General features: G+C 39.1%; 1 protein-coding gene across 3 annotated transcripts in view; it reads left to right on the top strand.

Moving 5' to 3' along the window:
* Positions 1 to 17,521, top strand: part of LOC119720683 (transcription factor 12-like) — a 95,593-nt gene that overhangs the window by 52,416 nt on the left and 25,656 nt on the right. For all 3 annotated transcript variants that reach the window (XM_038190480.1, XM_038190479.1, XM_038190478.1), the window contains exons 8-10: positions 3,294 to 3,372; positions 15,773 to 15,840; positions 16,020 to 16,208. In XM_038190480.1, coding sequence (XP_038046408.1) covers positions 3,294 to 3,372; positions 15,773 to 15,840; positions 16,020 to 16,208 — 336 coding nt within the window. The remainder of the gene's footprint in view (positions 1 to 3,293; positions 3,373 to 15,772; positions 15,841 to 16,019; positions 16,209 to 17,521) is intronic.

Below are 17,521 nucleotides of genomic sequence, written 5' to 3' on the forward strand. Positions count from 1 at the left end.
CACTAATCTTTGGGGGTAAAACAGTTTTATTTCATGTTTATGTTTGCAGATCACATGGGGAAGAGTTGTGGTTTGTACTACAAATAACCAATACTTGACTGACTGTATTTCGCCATATGTTGCATGTCATTACTCTTACACTAACCCATGCCATGAAAGGTCATATGTTATGTGTGCATTCAGAAATATGCCTGGTTCCATTTTATTAAAAAGTTGAAAATATGTTTTTCAGTCATAAAAAATCATAGGTGCTTTACGGTTAAAACTAGTTACATGTATTTTAAAACATAGCTTTTTAATTAAAGGAAGTGACGGACTGGGTGTTTTGCACAATAATACAGTGTATTTTTCTCAAGCTTTTATTTTAGCCTTATATTTCCACCAATAAGACCATTTTCCTACATGTATATTAAAATTATGTAAATGTTACCAATGGTTATCAATGTTGCCACCTTTTTTATATCAAGGAACCACGGTTAATGGCCCTGGATATCATGTTGAAGACTTTATTCCTCTGTGAGCTGTTTTCTTTCCATCATCAACTCAAGTGTGAGCTAAATAAAGACAGAAATGTTGTAGTCCCCACCCCAGCAAGCAACAGTGTATTGGCATTGGGGTCGGTCACACCATGGTCACACCATACACCAATATAAGGTGCCTGACCTGCCTGCTCTGTTCTAGTTTTTACAGTTGAAGACAACATTTATGATTGGTTTTATTTTTTTACAAAAAGTCTGCCTTTGTTGAGTTCTATCCTAATGGGATAAGCAAATATTCTTAAACTTTGTTTGGAATTGTTTGGGTGCCTACATGTACATCATACATTTATATTAATTTAAGCAATATTATCTCGAAAAATATTATGAAATTGTAAAACTCACATCAGGCATTCAATCATTTGCAAGGTGATATTTGGTGAATTTTTTTCCAATAACAGTAGGAGTTCTGATTCATTCATTGTGCGTGTGCACCTTACGTTTTCACGCATGTACATACATGTACATGTACATGTATTTTGCTGCGAATGTTATACATGTACATGTACAAAAGGTAGTAACTCTAACCATATAGTAACACTTAGTTGTATTGAGAATGTTGATACTTTCAAATGAATTGATTGCATGACACGGACCAGCTTCATGAAATTCAATCTCAAATTAGACCTTTATGCTACTGGTTTAAAATGGAAAAAAAGTTTTAATTAAACAAAAAAATGACCCAAACAAAAACAAATAAAGATCTTTCTTGAGTGATTCATGTTGGATGATTTTTGTTTTTAATATTATTCTCTGTTGATTTAAAATCTTGATGTGAATCAAGTAAACCTACACATAGTTTATTCAAACATGCTGAAGTACACATGCATAGAAGCTGAACTTCACATGATACAAGCAGATATGCGACTTTTCTTATTTCAATTGGATTTCTTATTTTGTCAAATTTCCTTCCAAAAAATCTGATGTTAATGAATTTTTCCCTCAAAACCACATATTATATTTAATTTTAACAAAATTGACGAAACGACACATTTGTATTACGAGTGCAAATATGATATCTTCGTACCAGTCAGCAATGTATGTATTTTCTATGGTAATATGTATCTTGCAAGCGAGCTCTGATTGTAAGGCTTGAAATAAGCTTTAGACACTTAAGCATTTTTTGTTCAAAAGCCAGGGCATACAAGAGTGAGAACGTTTGAACATAGCTTCAGTGAAATACCGGTCAATTTTTACAGAGGTAGACATAAAAATGTTACTGTTCCCAGGGCCAGCGATTTGCCACAATCACATTACCAGGATGGAATAAGCATAATCAGCCTCACCCTCTTTATGAATCAAAATAAATGAAATATATGAACACAAAACTGTTCTAAACTTAGTGTTTTGATATCTAAAATTTTTCACCCTGTATGAAAATTAAAATTTGTTGGTATTGTAGGAAATTGTAGCATTATGTAGATGCTACATTGTATATGTTTTAAATTGTACGATAATTTTAAGGACAGTTTCTGGATTAAACCAAATAATGCAAATGAAGGGAGTGCAAGAAAATACTTTGGAAATTAACAGAAACGGTACACTTATTTCAAATGGAAAAAGGTATGTCAAATCTGAGATGTCTGAAGTAATACTTTGTGTGGAGAGTTGCTAGAGTGTACATATATGTTTGTAATAAGATTATCTTTTTGGTGAATATGCAGCAAGAATTTATTCGTTTTAAGGGCATTGAACGGAGGAGTAAATTGAAAGAAGTGTACCATACAAGACCCCATCCTGCCGGCAATTTAAGCTCATACTGATTTTGTAAGTGGGTGGGAATGTAGGTGAGAAGTTTGAATGTTTGACATCTGGAGCAAGTATGAGTTGAAATTAGGGCCCAGTGGGTGCCCTTTGCGTTTCCAGAAGACTGAAATTCTCAGTGCAAGTACATGTAGGTTTGGATTCTAGTGTCTCTACATTTCAGACTCCTTTTCCAAAGATAAATATTAAATCACAACGGATAAAAATGACTCCTACCTTTTTTTTATACAATTTGCCAACTCTTTCATAGCAACCTTATGTAATCTTTGCATTGTCTTCTTGTAGAAATGAGACAAACACAAGGCCTCTTCCAAATGTCCATAATCTGGGAGTTAGACAAATTAAAATTCTGGTATTTCCTTTGACTTGGGTACATATGCTTTAGTGCATGTAACATATGACTGTGGTTAAGGTTTAACTTGTTGAAAAATGTACGTACATGTATGTAAATGAAGTTGAACTACCAGTTTCACATGTTGTAGTTTACATACTCAGCCTTGCTTTGGATGATTCATGTAGACACTTGACAGTATATAAACTTCACACAAATCAACTTTATCAAGATTAATGGCAAAGGATTACTTTTCTTCTTAGCAATAATTTCCTCCATTACAGGCATAGGAAATGATGAAACTGTATAATTTCTAGGTCAGTCAGTCAGAGAGAAGAACAATGAGCATTCGTAGCCACAGTGACCTGAGGTACCCCCTATTAGGAACACTGTGCCAAACAGTCAGTGTTGCACATGGTCACATTAATTCTTTAGTTGGTTATGATGTGCATTACAAGTAGTAGGTGTTGACAATTATGCTAAAATGACATTCATATACAAAGATCCAACTTCACCTTGATTGGTAGAAACTTGAACAAAAGGTAGAAGTGTCTCTGTATCTCCCAAACTTTATTCTAATTTCTAAAGAGATGTGTTTATGTCTGCATAAAAAAAGTTTTAATAGTAATTGAGGAATATTGATTTCTTGGGTTTCCCTACAGATATATTCAGCCGATCACACCAATAGCAGTTTTCCTTCTAATCCGTCAACACCTGTGGGTTCGCCCCCTCCCATGTCAGGTATGTGGACAATTCTTTGCCTTCTTTTCAATCACAATAATTCTGTTTTCTTTATTCAGAGTGGAAAAGTTGATGGTGTCTTTGGATTTTGTTTAAATCCGAAAGGTCAATTTGGACAAAAAGGAAATGAAATGTCTAAGTTATGATGGTCATAGTTATGGGTGACCTGACTAGCAGAGTTGAAAGTTGCAATGATGTGCTGACTTGTGATATTGTGAAGCTAATCTGACTTGGCAGATCCAGGAACAAATTGCAGAAGCCAAGCCAGACTGGGGAAAAGCAGCAATCTAATTGGATTTCCTTTAGAAGGAAAGGGAAAACGGAGATGTATAAAAACCAACAAGGGTGGGGTCTGTCAAGCCAAGATTGAGTAGAGTGCAGCTAGAGGGCATTGTATTCCAGCACATACCCTCTGTATAATTGCTGTAGGATTCTAGCTACAAGATCTGCCCTGTCTAGAAAAGGTCATGGCCAAGGAGTTTAAGTTAGACACTGTGAAAGACCATGAACTACATCTGAGAATGTAAGGGGCTTTTTCCCATATTATGTGCTTGTTGGGTCAATTTTGTATGGCTTTTTTTCATTTTAGTACGTAACATAATGTCTAATAAATGTGTATAAAGTACATGTATAGCTGTGGAGGCTTTGCTTTATACAAAATCTTCAGAGTGAGTTTACATGTGAATTAAACTAAATCTGTTTGTTTTTGTTTGTTTTTACTCTGTCTTTTGCTATGGGCATCTGTTTTTAATTCTACGGTTTTCATATTTTGGGGCTTATAAAAGTGAGGTCAGTTGGTCGGCCAGCCAGCCAGCTTTATCGGCTCAAATATAATCTGAAGGAAAACAATTCCTTGATGTACCTATGTAGATTGCCAATGAAATGTTCTAAGGTGTTGAGTGTTTTAAGGTGGTCTCTTGTTTTGTTCATTGCAAATGAGTTCATCGTGAGTTGGTGTCATGAACCAAAATAATCTTAATTGACTCGTTTAACGTTTATTGTATCTGTACCATCCAGCTTAGGCTTCCAGTACGTTTCCAATTACCCCACCCAACCTAGAACATCATGCAGACCCTACATCTTTCTATTTGATGCTCTTATTTTGTGGACATCATTCTGATTTTTTTTTACACGTTTATTTCATATTTTTGGCCCCTTCTTATTGTATCTTTCATTACTAGCAACACAAGTCTACAATGATTTTTTTTTTTGGGGGGGGGGGACCATTCTTAGTTTGCTCTCTTTCTTAGTAGTCTACCCAACTCAGAAATGTCACAATCCATAAGAAAGATAAAATATTGTGAAACTGCTGGTAAGTCATTGCCAGATGCAGCAGGTGAGATTGTTGGCCTGCTGTCATTCCCATGGGTAGATTGCAGTAGGCTGGTGGAACTACCAGCTGGCCTATATGTATCATTCACCACTCATAGCAGTTGCTGGCTTAAAGATGGCTGTAATGACAAGCTGATCTCTTAAAGGGCAAGAAATGTGTGGAACACACAGGTTAAAGGGTCTGTGAAGTATACTTACTGTTTGAAATGCACCCCCATTACATTTCAGGTTATTATTTCCATTTTGTAGGGTGTTTTAGCAAGCCTATATGTCTGAGACAGACTGACGTACCACTACCTAGCCAGCCTATGTATATTCTGAAAGCCGGGGGGGGGGGGGGCCACTGGACATTATACACACGTACTTAGGCTAATACTTGAATTGTAACGTACTTGGTTTAATATTTTATTGTTTAAAGTTATAGTCCATCATTTGTAATTTGTGCATTTTGTTCGTTTGAAGCAACAAAAGTGCTCAAAATCTAAAGAAGGGTACTGAACAACTAACCTGATAAAGTTTCAGCTCAGCTTCAGCTGTATATTCTGAGAAAAACAGCATTCTAGGATCTCAATTTCAAATCAAAAGTTGCTGAATCATGTTTTGAATTGCGCCTGAATTCAGCATCCGAGACACGTTCTCGCTGAGCCGAATGCAGCTACGCGATGTCGCGCACTGATCTGACGAATTATAGCAACCGGGGGTGCGTGTGCGTCGTGCCAATGCTTGCGCGCGCTTCGCCGAATAACAAAACGAACTACTAATTTAAATTTTCCTACGGTGCGTCTTAAGAAGCACCGTTGGAAAGGCCTTCTTTTGTTGATTACTTCAACATGACAGCTTGCCAGAAAGAATAAGTTCACAGGGAGTTTAGTCCCTTACTATCTTTCAACCAAGTATGTTTTTCAACAATAATTACGCCAGCTACTTTTCGGATGGCTGCAAATGATGGACTATAGCTTTAAGTTGCCAAGGAGATACCACACTGGGTCTAAGGTGAATGATGACCAATTCAAATTTCCCATATGTGCTAGTGATTTGTGACAACATACATGTATTTTGCAACAGGATAATACATCTGGTATTTGAAATTGCTGCTGCAGTTGGTATTATTTGAAGTCTCAGTCATTTGAGAAACTCAGGTTTTTGTCTTTTAAAATTGAGTTCTCATATTCAAGCACAGTATGTCCTCTAACCATTATTGTATTTGGCTTCTACTTACAAAATACAAAAATGAGAATGTACTGAGGTTTACACGTGCTATTACAGCTGAACAAAACAATATGTCTGTCATACCGACCATAATCATCAAATTCTACTAATTATATCAATATTAGGATTTGTATAAATAGGACATTTTAGTCAGTTTGCTTTTTGGCGATATTTATTTTTATGATAAAAATGAACGAAATTGATGCAAAACTACCAGTTTGCAGTAGTTTTGTTCATTTTTATCTTTGACCTGAAAGATACAAAACGAAAAGTTAGAGGTCCTCACGTTTTGATCCTAGCTGAAAAGTTCAGTTTACGCCATTAGTGATATATCAGTTTCTTACAGATTTGGATATTTGTTTGTGAAAGGAGTTTTGGTGCACCTGCATATATACCAATTTTTTTCCCCAGAAAAAAGCCCAAAATATCTGCATAAAGCATACAAGTTACCACTGTTATTTGTCTTTTATACATGTAACTCTGGTGCTGTACCATTGACATTGATAAATATGGTAGATTTATCTGGCATGCTCATCTACAAGCATACAGTGGAAGGTTTTGCCAACACCCTGTAACGTCGTAAAGAGATGGTCCATCAAGCCAGCAGACTGTTTAGGATCTATTCATGGCTCCATATGCACTTTTTTCAAACTGTCCCAAGGTCAAGACTAGAAATAATGACTTTCCATTCTGTTTGAGCTGCACACCAAACTATTGCCATGAATACAGGGCTGTTTATGACTGTCCCACTCTACAGCTGGTTTGTAGATTGGGTTCTTGTTTTTCCAAGGGTTTAGCTGCATGGGCAATTGATGGCCACATAAGCGTGGAATGATCACCTGGAATTGGTGTGTGTAATCTGACATAGGGGCTAGATGAGAATTCAGTATGCTGAAAGGACTCTGCCTTCATACTGAAGACACAATATGGCAGTCCCTAATTATGTGGCTCAGCTTATAGTACATGCACATGTAGAATTAGAATCAATTGAATTTCCTGCTTCATCAGTAGCAAAGTAATCATCCTCTGCTAAACTTGGAGCAAGCTATATTATGCTAGACTTTTGTGCTTATTATGGAATGATTTGGGCAGGTCTTCTTTAGTTGTTGTGAATAAATGAAGTATACACTAAGTGATCAATGTGACTATGTGGATATAGATTCCCTAGTCTGATGCATCGTCTTAAGCCGTGTCCGCACTGGACTTTTTTTTTGGAAGGTTTTACCGAGACGATAGTAAAATGAGAAATGGTCAAATGTGACCACTGTCCGCACTTGGACTTTCGACACGGGAAAATTTACCCAGACCGCGTGGGAGAAGTAACCGAGCTGTCACAGTGTCAGTATAATTACTCACCGTACACAGAAAACAAATTGCCGATGACATTTTCAGCCGCCGATACGCACAGTAATATTACACACGCCATTTGCATGCACAACATAATCGTTTACACGATATTATTTCATCTTGACACGCTAAATCTTGACGAAAAGGCCTGTAATTCTGACGCATTTGTGATGCACGTCGTCGAAGCCATGCCGCTGTACGATGTTCCGTGCGGCAGCAGTGCCATCAGTATTCGTTGGTTCCCATCGCATGCTTACAGAATTGAAGCTATGATGTGGGCCAGGAACCAGTGACTACGGCCTACGTGCGGTACCGGACCATGATGTTCCGTGCATGACTACAGTAGCGTATCAGGACGAATTTGGATCGTAGAAAATAACATACATCGGTGGAGAAAGAGAATTTCCGCAAATTAATTCTCAGAACGTGATCTCTCTTCTCTGTGTATGTATTTGTCCGTTGAAATATATATTTTAACGAGATTTTACCGCTCGGACTTGATGATACACGGCGCAGCGTGTTTCTACAAAATGTCTTCGGCCACACGTGCACTGAGGTTCGTGCGGTCTCTGTATGCATAACATGGCGCTCGGGCTGGAAGTACGCTTTCCTGAGCCGCTTTTACCGACTCGCACTGTCCGCACTGGACTTATCGTCTCGGGAAAAGTGACCTGGTCAGTTTTCCTGGGCGCGTGGGAAGTTTTCCTGGGCAGCAGTTGGCCAGTAAAAGTAACCGCTGGACTCAGGAAAAGTAACCGAGAGGAAAACGTCCTAGGCTGTCCGCACTGGACTTAAAATGGGAAAAGTACCCATAGTCTCGGTTAGTTTGACCAAAAAAAAGTCCAGTGCGGACAGGGCTTTAATATCTATACTACAATCACGAAAATGATCGGGGGGCGCTGCCATTTTCCAGACCGGTCTCCCGTCCCCATCGCGCCCGTTGGCTGCGGGGGATGCGGAACGGGGCCCGGCTATTTCCACTCTATTTCAATGCTCTATTTCCCATAATTCCCTTCCCCATTGGGCCGCGCCGGCCATCTTGCGTACCGTATGGGCCGGATAATTGACGTGCCACGTCGTATACATGTACAGTACATGTAGGCCCTACGTTCGTTATGAGCATGCAGCGTATGGGCCGGATAATTTTCGTGCCACGTATACGTTCGTTATGAGCATGCAGCGCATGCAACTTGCCCCATATTTCTTCAGCACAGCGATGTATCTGTTCCTTGCTCCAGTTTTCTCTTTGAACGGTAAGTCTCATTTGTGATATGTATTGTTGTTTGTGAAAGTGGTATTCTTTCGAACGCCGCTGGCAATGAGAAGCATTGTTGTTTGTGAAAAGTGTGAGTTTGTGAGTGTCCAATGATGGCGTAGTCTGGTGGTAGTACGGGGAGGGTTGTACGGGCCGGGGGGAGGCCTCGGACATCGAGAGTTTGGCCGTGGGTTTACTTAGCTAGGCTTAATGTGGCCAATTTACTGCATGACCTCCGTAAATACAGGCCTCACTTGGAACATGTACCCGAACAAAAATACAAAAATACAACATATAAGACATGTTTCGTTGTTTGGCATGTTTGGTTAGTACTTCAGTAGTGCATTCCGCATAAATGGGGTCTATTCCTTCCTCCATGGGTATTGCAACACCTGTCTAATTTATTTGTAGCTATTGTTAGCCGATGTATTTTTTTACAAGTTTTCTTCACCTTAGTCGTTATTCTTTTCTTTCTAACTCCTTTACACAGGACTCCCGATGACACCCACATCACATGACCAGCTCCAACCATGCTCCAAGCATGCTCCAGTGCATGCTTCAACCAGTTCCCAAAGCAAGAATCTCAACTCAAGACGAAGACGTGACACACCTATTCTTTCCAGTTCAACTGCAAGATTCCTGCTTTTTCTCTTTATCCATTCAAAAACCACTTTTCTTCTAGCCATAATTTTATTTTTAGAAGTCATGAAATAGTGAAAAAAAAATCATTCTTTTCTGCTGTTTTATGTCCATCCTTTTAAAAAATTATATCCTTGGCTTAGTTGTACCCAAGAATAATGATGGAATGATTACCCGATAATTACTGGCCAAGCAGACTGCGTCGATCCTGGCAAACTTATTTGATAACAAAACAATGTCTTTGATTACCAAATTACATAATCACTCTTAAAATTTCACAACAAAATATTCATGATCGCATACCCCTCCATTTCTCATGAGTTTTCACCAACTCTCATTAAATAAATGTTGTCCTGTAACTTACAATGCCACTGTCATTATTTATGATTACAGCTTTTAACACACAAAAAACTGCAATCGCACAATAACCTTTGGCCGTCTTGCTTGAAGGCCTTTCATGGAATGTCTGTGCCTATGGTATACAAGCCTGGACCGACGTCCCTTGCGAAAATTGCTCCGAAAACTGACTACTATTATATCCCCTGAGTTTTGTCAAAGTACTACCCTGTACAGTAGCGAATGCAAATACATTATTACTAATATAATTCGTGTATACCTGATTTCATTTTCACAGTTTTGTAATAAATACATTTAACATGTGGTGCTTGACATAATTATGAAGTGCTCCAATATGTCCTTTCTTTTAGTTTTACTCTCTTCTGCAAATAAACGTGTTACGATACTTTGCTGTACAACCCCATCACCATAATAAAAACACCAACTGCTATAATGACATTAACTTCTACTTAATACATAAGAAACACCCCCTTCACCATAACAAATATAAATTGTTGCCCACTTCCCCGGAAATATAAGTGACCATTCACAGGTGTAACATAAATAAGCATGGGCGGAAAAGCAAAAAAAAAAAAAAAAAAGGAGGCGCGAAGTCATAGTGGTGTAAATTTAATGGGTTGGGGGGAGCAAAATGTCCCTGCCCCCCTCTAAAACTGATAAATCGAGAATGTGTTGAGAAAAACAGGCATTTTGTGGGCAAAAATATGTTTTGCCCCCCTCTAGAAAAAATCCTGGCGACGCACACACAATATCCAAACCCACCCCCACTGGCTGCCCCCTCCTCTCCTCTGTAGTGAGAACGATGGATACGACGTTGTATAGGCCAAGATCAAACCGCGTTTCATCTAAATTACCTAATTGTACAGTTGGTGTATACGTCCTTAATGGTTTGGCACCTTGAAAATTCAATGTTCAAATTGACTGGACAATATTCCAGCACAACATTATTTATGAGCTTTATATAATGAGACGCCGCATGAGACAATCGGTCGGCAATGAATACTTAATTTCATTCAACTGTTGACAGCAAGACCTTCCTAATCGGCGCGCAATTTAAAACATTTAAACGGTATGAATCCCAGCACAAACATAAACCTCCACAATATCAGCGATTTCAATATCACCATCTCCCCTCTATGACAAAAACCATTTCTCCCCATCTTTGGAAATGTTTCTCCCCATCCCCGGAAATATTGGTGACATGGTCGACGGGTTTTACAGAAATTGGGCGTTCTGACTAGCACCCTTCACCCTAGCTAGCCCCTTCCCCTATATAGACCGCTTGCAGACGCGATCGATAATTGACGCGCAAAGGTGCACGACGCCATGTTATGGGACAAAATGTGCATGGATAGATATACGCCTGTCCCACAACATGGCGTCGCGCGCCTTCGCGCGTCGATTATCGAACGCATCTGCAAGCGGTCTATTGACAATATGTCCTGGACCCGTACCCTCGCACAATCTCCGCAGGAAACGTTATGTACGCGCACGTTGAACGCAAATACAAATTAGGCGAGACTGATGGCGAGTCCAAATAGGCTTGCGCCTCGCGTGCAGCAGAGGGTATGATTCTTTATTTGACTTAACAGTTGTTTGGAGTTATTAGAGTTAAAATTATCGAAATTTCATTGCATACAGTAATTATTAAAAAACAGTCAACTCTACCCATCTAGCGGGTGCCGCGCGAAGCGCGGCATCCCGCTAGTCAAAAAGATTAAAGGAAACTGACTGGGTACCATGGAACTTTAAAATTGGTCAGCTTAAATAGCAGCAACAAAGCCAGTGGTTGAATTTGAGGTGGTTCAGTACTAGTCGTATGTAGGCTAAAGTTCCGAGTTATCAGGTTTTTTTTGTTTTTTTATGTGCACAAACATATTTCAGATGAGTTTGGCAGTTAAGTCAATTAATAGGTAGAATTCATTATGTGGAAATAATTAAAAACAAAAAGTATTTGGGTACTCTTAGGCAAACAAAAATTGTGTTTACTGTAATGCCCTGAAAATTATCCAGATAAGTAGGGAAAATAGTTATATTTGTAACTGTTCTTATGTTTGTCTGGCAGTCTCTTATACTTACATGTACTTAGTTTACTTAAGGGTACCTTTAACGGTATTCTGTTTAATTAATCTGTTTAATTGTTTATTCATAAATACCTCAGACAGTTTAGCCATTCCTATTGGTTTAGAGCCTGTCACGTGGCCGGTCTTAAACGGATGATAAAGACATGGCTAGCTGGTCTTAAACACTTTTCCAGTGTCACATAAAATGTGAACTCCTAAAAATCCAGTGCCTCTTACCGTTTCATTGGTTGAACGTTCACAATCCTCACGTAGGCATGCGCAACACTACCAGTGAGTCCGAATTTTATAGTTCTAAATTCAAAACGCAACGCCCCAGGTGCGTTCTGCGCGACATCGCGCAGAACGTGCTACGCGCGCGTCGATCTCCATAAAAGGGTTGTTTACATCTTACTTCGCCAGCTGAACACTCCATTATTTTGCTAGAGGGATGTTTCAAAAAGCTTGAGTGAACTTGTTGATCAAAATCGGGATTTTTTGAACGAATTACTTGATTTTTTTTTTACCGAAAAGGTATTTATGAATGGGAATAAATATGTGCTCGGTCAGTATTAATCACTCTGTTTAAGACTGCTTAGAGTCTGGGTGCTGATAATTACCCTCTCAGCACCCAGATTCTAAGCAGTCTTAAACAGAGTGATTAAAACCTCTCGAGCGCACATTTATTCCCTTAATAAACCAGTATCACAAACAAATTGCATAGGGAAGATATATTCTTTCTCAAAATAGCAAGTGAGGCAATAAAAAAAATGCGAGGTCGGCAATTTTGTCACAAGAAATCCAGGAAGGTCAGTTTACTGTAAACACAATGTTTTCCGGCTGTAGGAATAATGGTTGATATGTGTGTTAAACCAGTAGTTAAACTGCAGCTTTCATCAATTTTATTTTAATTGGTAGCCTATTTGTTGGGATGACTTGTTGGATGCACCGTACAGGTACACATTACAGTTACATTTGTTGCGCAGTTTTCAGTTATGTACGTTAAAATATCAATCTGTGGAATAACAACCTGGAAAGTATCCGATGCAACTTCTTAGTATCTAACAATTAGGCTTGCGCGGTTCCGGCGGTTCCCAGGTTCTAACCGGTTCCAATATGGGAACCGGAATAAAGCCTGTTCGATATTTATTTTTAAATCGGCATATCGTGAAAAAAATATCGGATATCGCGATATTATCGTGATGGACATCATTTTTCCATTCATGGAACAATGGAATAACAACAAAAAAACACGACCAAAGTCACCATCCACTGCCGCGAAAAAAACCCCAATAGGCCCTATGTCCTGAACAAAATCGTCAATTTTATTTGACTATAGTCTCATTTACTTTGCCAATTTCAGTAAAAAACAAATTCCACATTCAAATATAGAAAAAATTACCTTGAAATGTTTGATAAAAATGTGCAACTAGAGATATCTTGAGGAAAGAACGAAGCACTAGCACGCAATGCACACTGCATTGATGCCATGTGCACTCATGTCATAGTAAGACCGTGTACAGCCCACACCATTTGCAGTCAAGGGTGTGCTTCCTTGAAAACAATTTACCAGTATTTCCACCTTTTCAAAATTACTAATAATATTTTTTTTAATGGAGTCCGAAATATTTCCTTGTTCAGAAAAAGTCCTTCATCGCAACAAACTCACAAAAAAAAAATTTTCTAAAGAATTTTTTCGAAAAACGATGTTAACTCCAAAAAGAGGGTGAAGCACCCCTTTACAAATATTAATGGATCCGTCTAATTTCTAGTGATGATTTTTTTTGAACGAAAGTCACGATTGAACAGTTGGTTTTCGGCGTTTTTTGTTGCTCAAAATATGAACTGATTTCATAAGTTTAGCACAGTTTTGGCACTAAGCAAGTGTAAGTGCCCGGGCACAAGCACGGAAGAGACGGAACGAGTCAGGAAAATACGTGCAGGAAAATTTGATCTAGTTCGCCGGAGTCGGCCCGGCGGGGAATGTTTTTTGTCCCAAACGACATCCGCAATACGCTATGGCGTTTTGGACTATACTTTTCTAAAAACATGAGAAGAAAATCTAAAATATATAAATATATGAAATTCGGACTTTATTTCCCTTTTTATAAAAATCCTCCCAAGCCTCAGGTTAGAAAAAAAAATGCAGGTGCAAAACCGTGAATCGAACCCGCAACCTCGTGGTGTAAAAACACAAATCTGTATCGACTGAGCTGTCGCACTGCTCGCCGCAACATGGGGAAACTAATAATTATATAGTGCGTACGTATCATAAAAGTATCGTAGAGGGCGCTTAACAACCATGTATACGTACATATGCGGATATCGTTTGGGCTGAGAAAAGGAAATTTGTGGGCCCGGCGAGGTCTCCCTTTGCGGCGCCGCGCGCCAAAACGAAACATGTTTACTTCTTAACGTCATAATCTACAATTATTTGCGGTGTTTTGTCTGTACAACTTCTCGTTCAACTATTTCTTTCAGAGACTAGTACCTGTGCGGTATCCACGGTGAAATGTCTCTGTTCTGCCTTGCTGAACTTCAACTTCCTTACGGAAAAAAATCACCTCAATCGAATCGTTTTAAGAATAAGCAGTTTTCTGTATGAAACATTTCCGTCAAAACAAAACAGGCACCGTATTTTCTTTGCGAAATGTCAGAGACTTTGTTTCCCTTCGGTTATTTAGACGCACGTGATTACGGTTTTGGCACTTGGTATGTGGAGCGAAATTGAGAACAATCGGTTAAAAAGATGGTCTGGATTGTGTTGTTTGTACTGCCACGTGGAAGACGCAAAATCCAATATACGTGACGTTAGTCAGTTGGTTCCGCCCCTTAATAGGTAAGACCTAGCGGTACAATGCGGTAACAGTGAATTTGTGGTTTACGGTTTTTCATGGGAGCACTTTAGCGGCGCTTTTTGAACTCAAAGAGGTTGACTTTAATGGTTACAAAAGCAGTACTACAAAAGAATATCGCGATATTTTTTGGCATATCGAATTCCACGATGTGCCCATTTTTTTTAGAGATCGATACGATTTCTGATATGAAAATTAAATCGAAATATCATGAAATATTGTCATACCGAACAGGCTTAAATCGGAACTGCGAGTCCAATATTTTCAAGAACCAGGTACCCGCTATCGTCGGTTCCGGGCCCAAAAGAATCGGTTCCAGATAAAATTACCTATTTTCTGTGCACAAAATCCAAAGCCGAGATTCGGCTCCACAGGAAATCAATCGCGGAGGCGCGGCCCCGGGACATTCACTCAGGCCGGCTAGTCAAAACAATATTTCACAAGTCGGAGACAAACAGCTCAATAGAGCCCTTTTTGAGTTTGCGGTCGGCCACGAGGCGTGCAGATAGAGCATTGAAGCCAATACTTGCCCTTCTGGTTCTTTTTTGAGAACCAGAACCGGCTCCAGAAAGATTGGAAGAAGATTAAAATCAGATTTTTTTCCAGTTTAAATATGTTAGCAAAAGTAATATCAAATTGAAATTATCTTTATAGAGGTTTTTAAAGCATGTGAGTAACCTTTCTGATCTTAATAATAATAATACTAATGAACAGTTCTTATATAGCGCATAATACAATTAAGTTATGCGCTTGTGAAAGTAAACAGGTGAGTTTTAAGATGTAGTTTGAACTGATCCAAGGTGAGACAGTTGTTGATATGGTTTGGGAAATCATTCCATAGTTAGGGAGGGAGCAGTGAATTGGAAGGCACGTTGACCGTATGATTTGGTGATAACTGGGTATGGAGTGAGAAGTTCTTTTGAACTAGAGCGGAGGGTTCTAACTTCTTGGAGAAGAAGATGGTATTTGTAGATCAATTCTTGGAGGTAAACTGGGGCTAATCCATGTATGCATTTGTAAATCAGAACCAATAATTGGAAAGTTATCCAGGATCTTTTGATACCATCCTTTGCAAATGATGTCAGTTTCAGTGCCTGTATGTTCATATTATACATTAAGTGCAGTCGGTGACGGCGCCTGAGGGGGGGGGGCATTTGCTCGCCATTGCAACTGTCTTCGATTTTTTTACTTATACTAAAGGAATTGGATGAAAAATTTGAATGGAAAGGTTTGAAACATTCTGTGGTTTTAATGTTTCTTTTAAACTTTGATTAAATGTTAAGTCATTTTATAGATCAATTCACAGACACAGTTATATGGTTTTTTTTCCTATATGCATTACATAGGACCTTGGCCAAGATCGAGCACTCAGGCATCACCGGGGCCTTATGTTGAAAGCCATCTACATTCACTGGTAAGATGCAAAATCCTCCAAAATTCTTCTCTTTGCTTATATAAAATACTGAAGGAACCCAAAGTACCAGGTTTGCCAACATTAATGAAAGAATCCCGCCTAATGTAAAGTTGTTTGAAGTCCTACCTGAATGTTGTTCATCATGTTGTGGAAATTGTTTTTATTCTTACCATACGTAGCAAAGTCGTATGGAGGAGAGACTTGATGATGCAATTAATGTGCTACAAAGACATGCCGAGGGAGCTCTTCAAGCCATGCCTAATCACCCATCAGGCATGGTGCCACCACCAGCACATACAGGTGCTGCAGCAGCAATCAACGTTGGCCCATCATTTGCTCCACCCGGACAATATATAGAGTCCCACATGGTAAGACAGCTGTTATGCTTCATGGATGGATTCAAAAGGAGGTTTTTCTTCTGTCACATTAACATGTACCCAACAAGACAATTAACCAAGATGTTAATCCAAAGCATCATGCTTTATTTCAGGACACTTTTTTCTAAATAAGAGTACAATTGCATGGGAGGAAGCATTTGTATTCATGACAGTCAACTGTAAATTAAGGATGTACACTGACTATCATTTTCATTGTTAAAATTCAAGAAAAGAGCTGAAAATTAAAATGTCGTATTGCTATGTCCTTGTTACCTGTGTAATATATCTACATGTAATTTTGCTTATTTTAAAATAGGCTATGTTCAGACAGGGTTTTAGCTTCAACTGTAAAAGTTAAAACGGTCGCTTACCGCGGGTGGCCAGTCATAAAATTCAAACATACCGAGCGTTCAGACACCATTTTAAGTAATTCAGGTTCAACTCCAAGAGGTTTACCTCCATTTGTGAGTTCACGTAGAACTTCCGCCTTGGCCCACACCGTGCCGTGTATGAGCCTTCACCTGGTCCTTTGCCCAGTTTGTTGCACACAGTCTGGAGCCCTTCTCCGTCACCGTGGTTGACGTCATAGCCCAAGTGGTAAACATGGCAGTCCATGCACGCTGATACCGTGCCATACGCAGTACCGTACAGACTGTGTTGGACCATGGTTCCCTTCGTGACTTCAATTCTCCGGGTTTTTTTTTTATTAAAGCATTATACGTCTGACTTTTTCCTTTAAGTACATGTAAATGCTTTCTTGTTGCTAATAATTCTCCTGGAAAAGTTGGATGTGTGAAACCAGTGAAACCACAAGAAATGATATTTGCACTTGTATGCATGTAAACAGGTTGCATCATAGCAAAAAGTCGTCTAGCATATGCATGCCTGCCTGCGCCAGCTAAAACAGGAAGTGTTTTAGCTAAAAACCATTCAGACATCATTTGAATAAAACCATTCTTGGTTAGCACTACCCCCCCCCCTCCCCTCCAACACCCCCCAACACCCCTTCTAGGTGTTTTAACTTACCGCTTTGGCAGCAAGATAAAGTTGAGACGGTGTAACATTAAAACCGTTCAGACACCATTTAGCAGAAAAGTCACACCAAGTTGAGTTCAACTAGTGTTTTAAGCAAATTTAAAACGGTGTCTGAAGGCCCCAATTGATTAAGCCCATGGCACCCAAAAAATAGGATTCGTATTTCCATTGCTGGAATGTAATAAGGTTCACATGGCTGTGTTAGGTTACAATCAACTACAAATAAAAACAACTGTAGGGAGTACAACTGAATAGATTAAAGGAAACAT

Source organism: Patiria miniata, unplaced genomic scaffold, assembly GCF_015706575.1.
Source record: "Patiria miniata isolate m_02_andy unplaced genomic scaffold, ASM1570657v1 HiC_scaffold_9, whole genome shotgun sequence".
NCBI classification, from domain to species: domain Eukaryota; kingdom Metazoa; phylum Echinodermata; class Asteroidea; order Valvatida; family Asterinidae; genus Patiria; species Patiria miniata.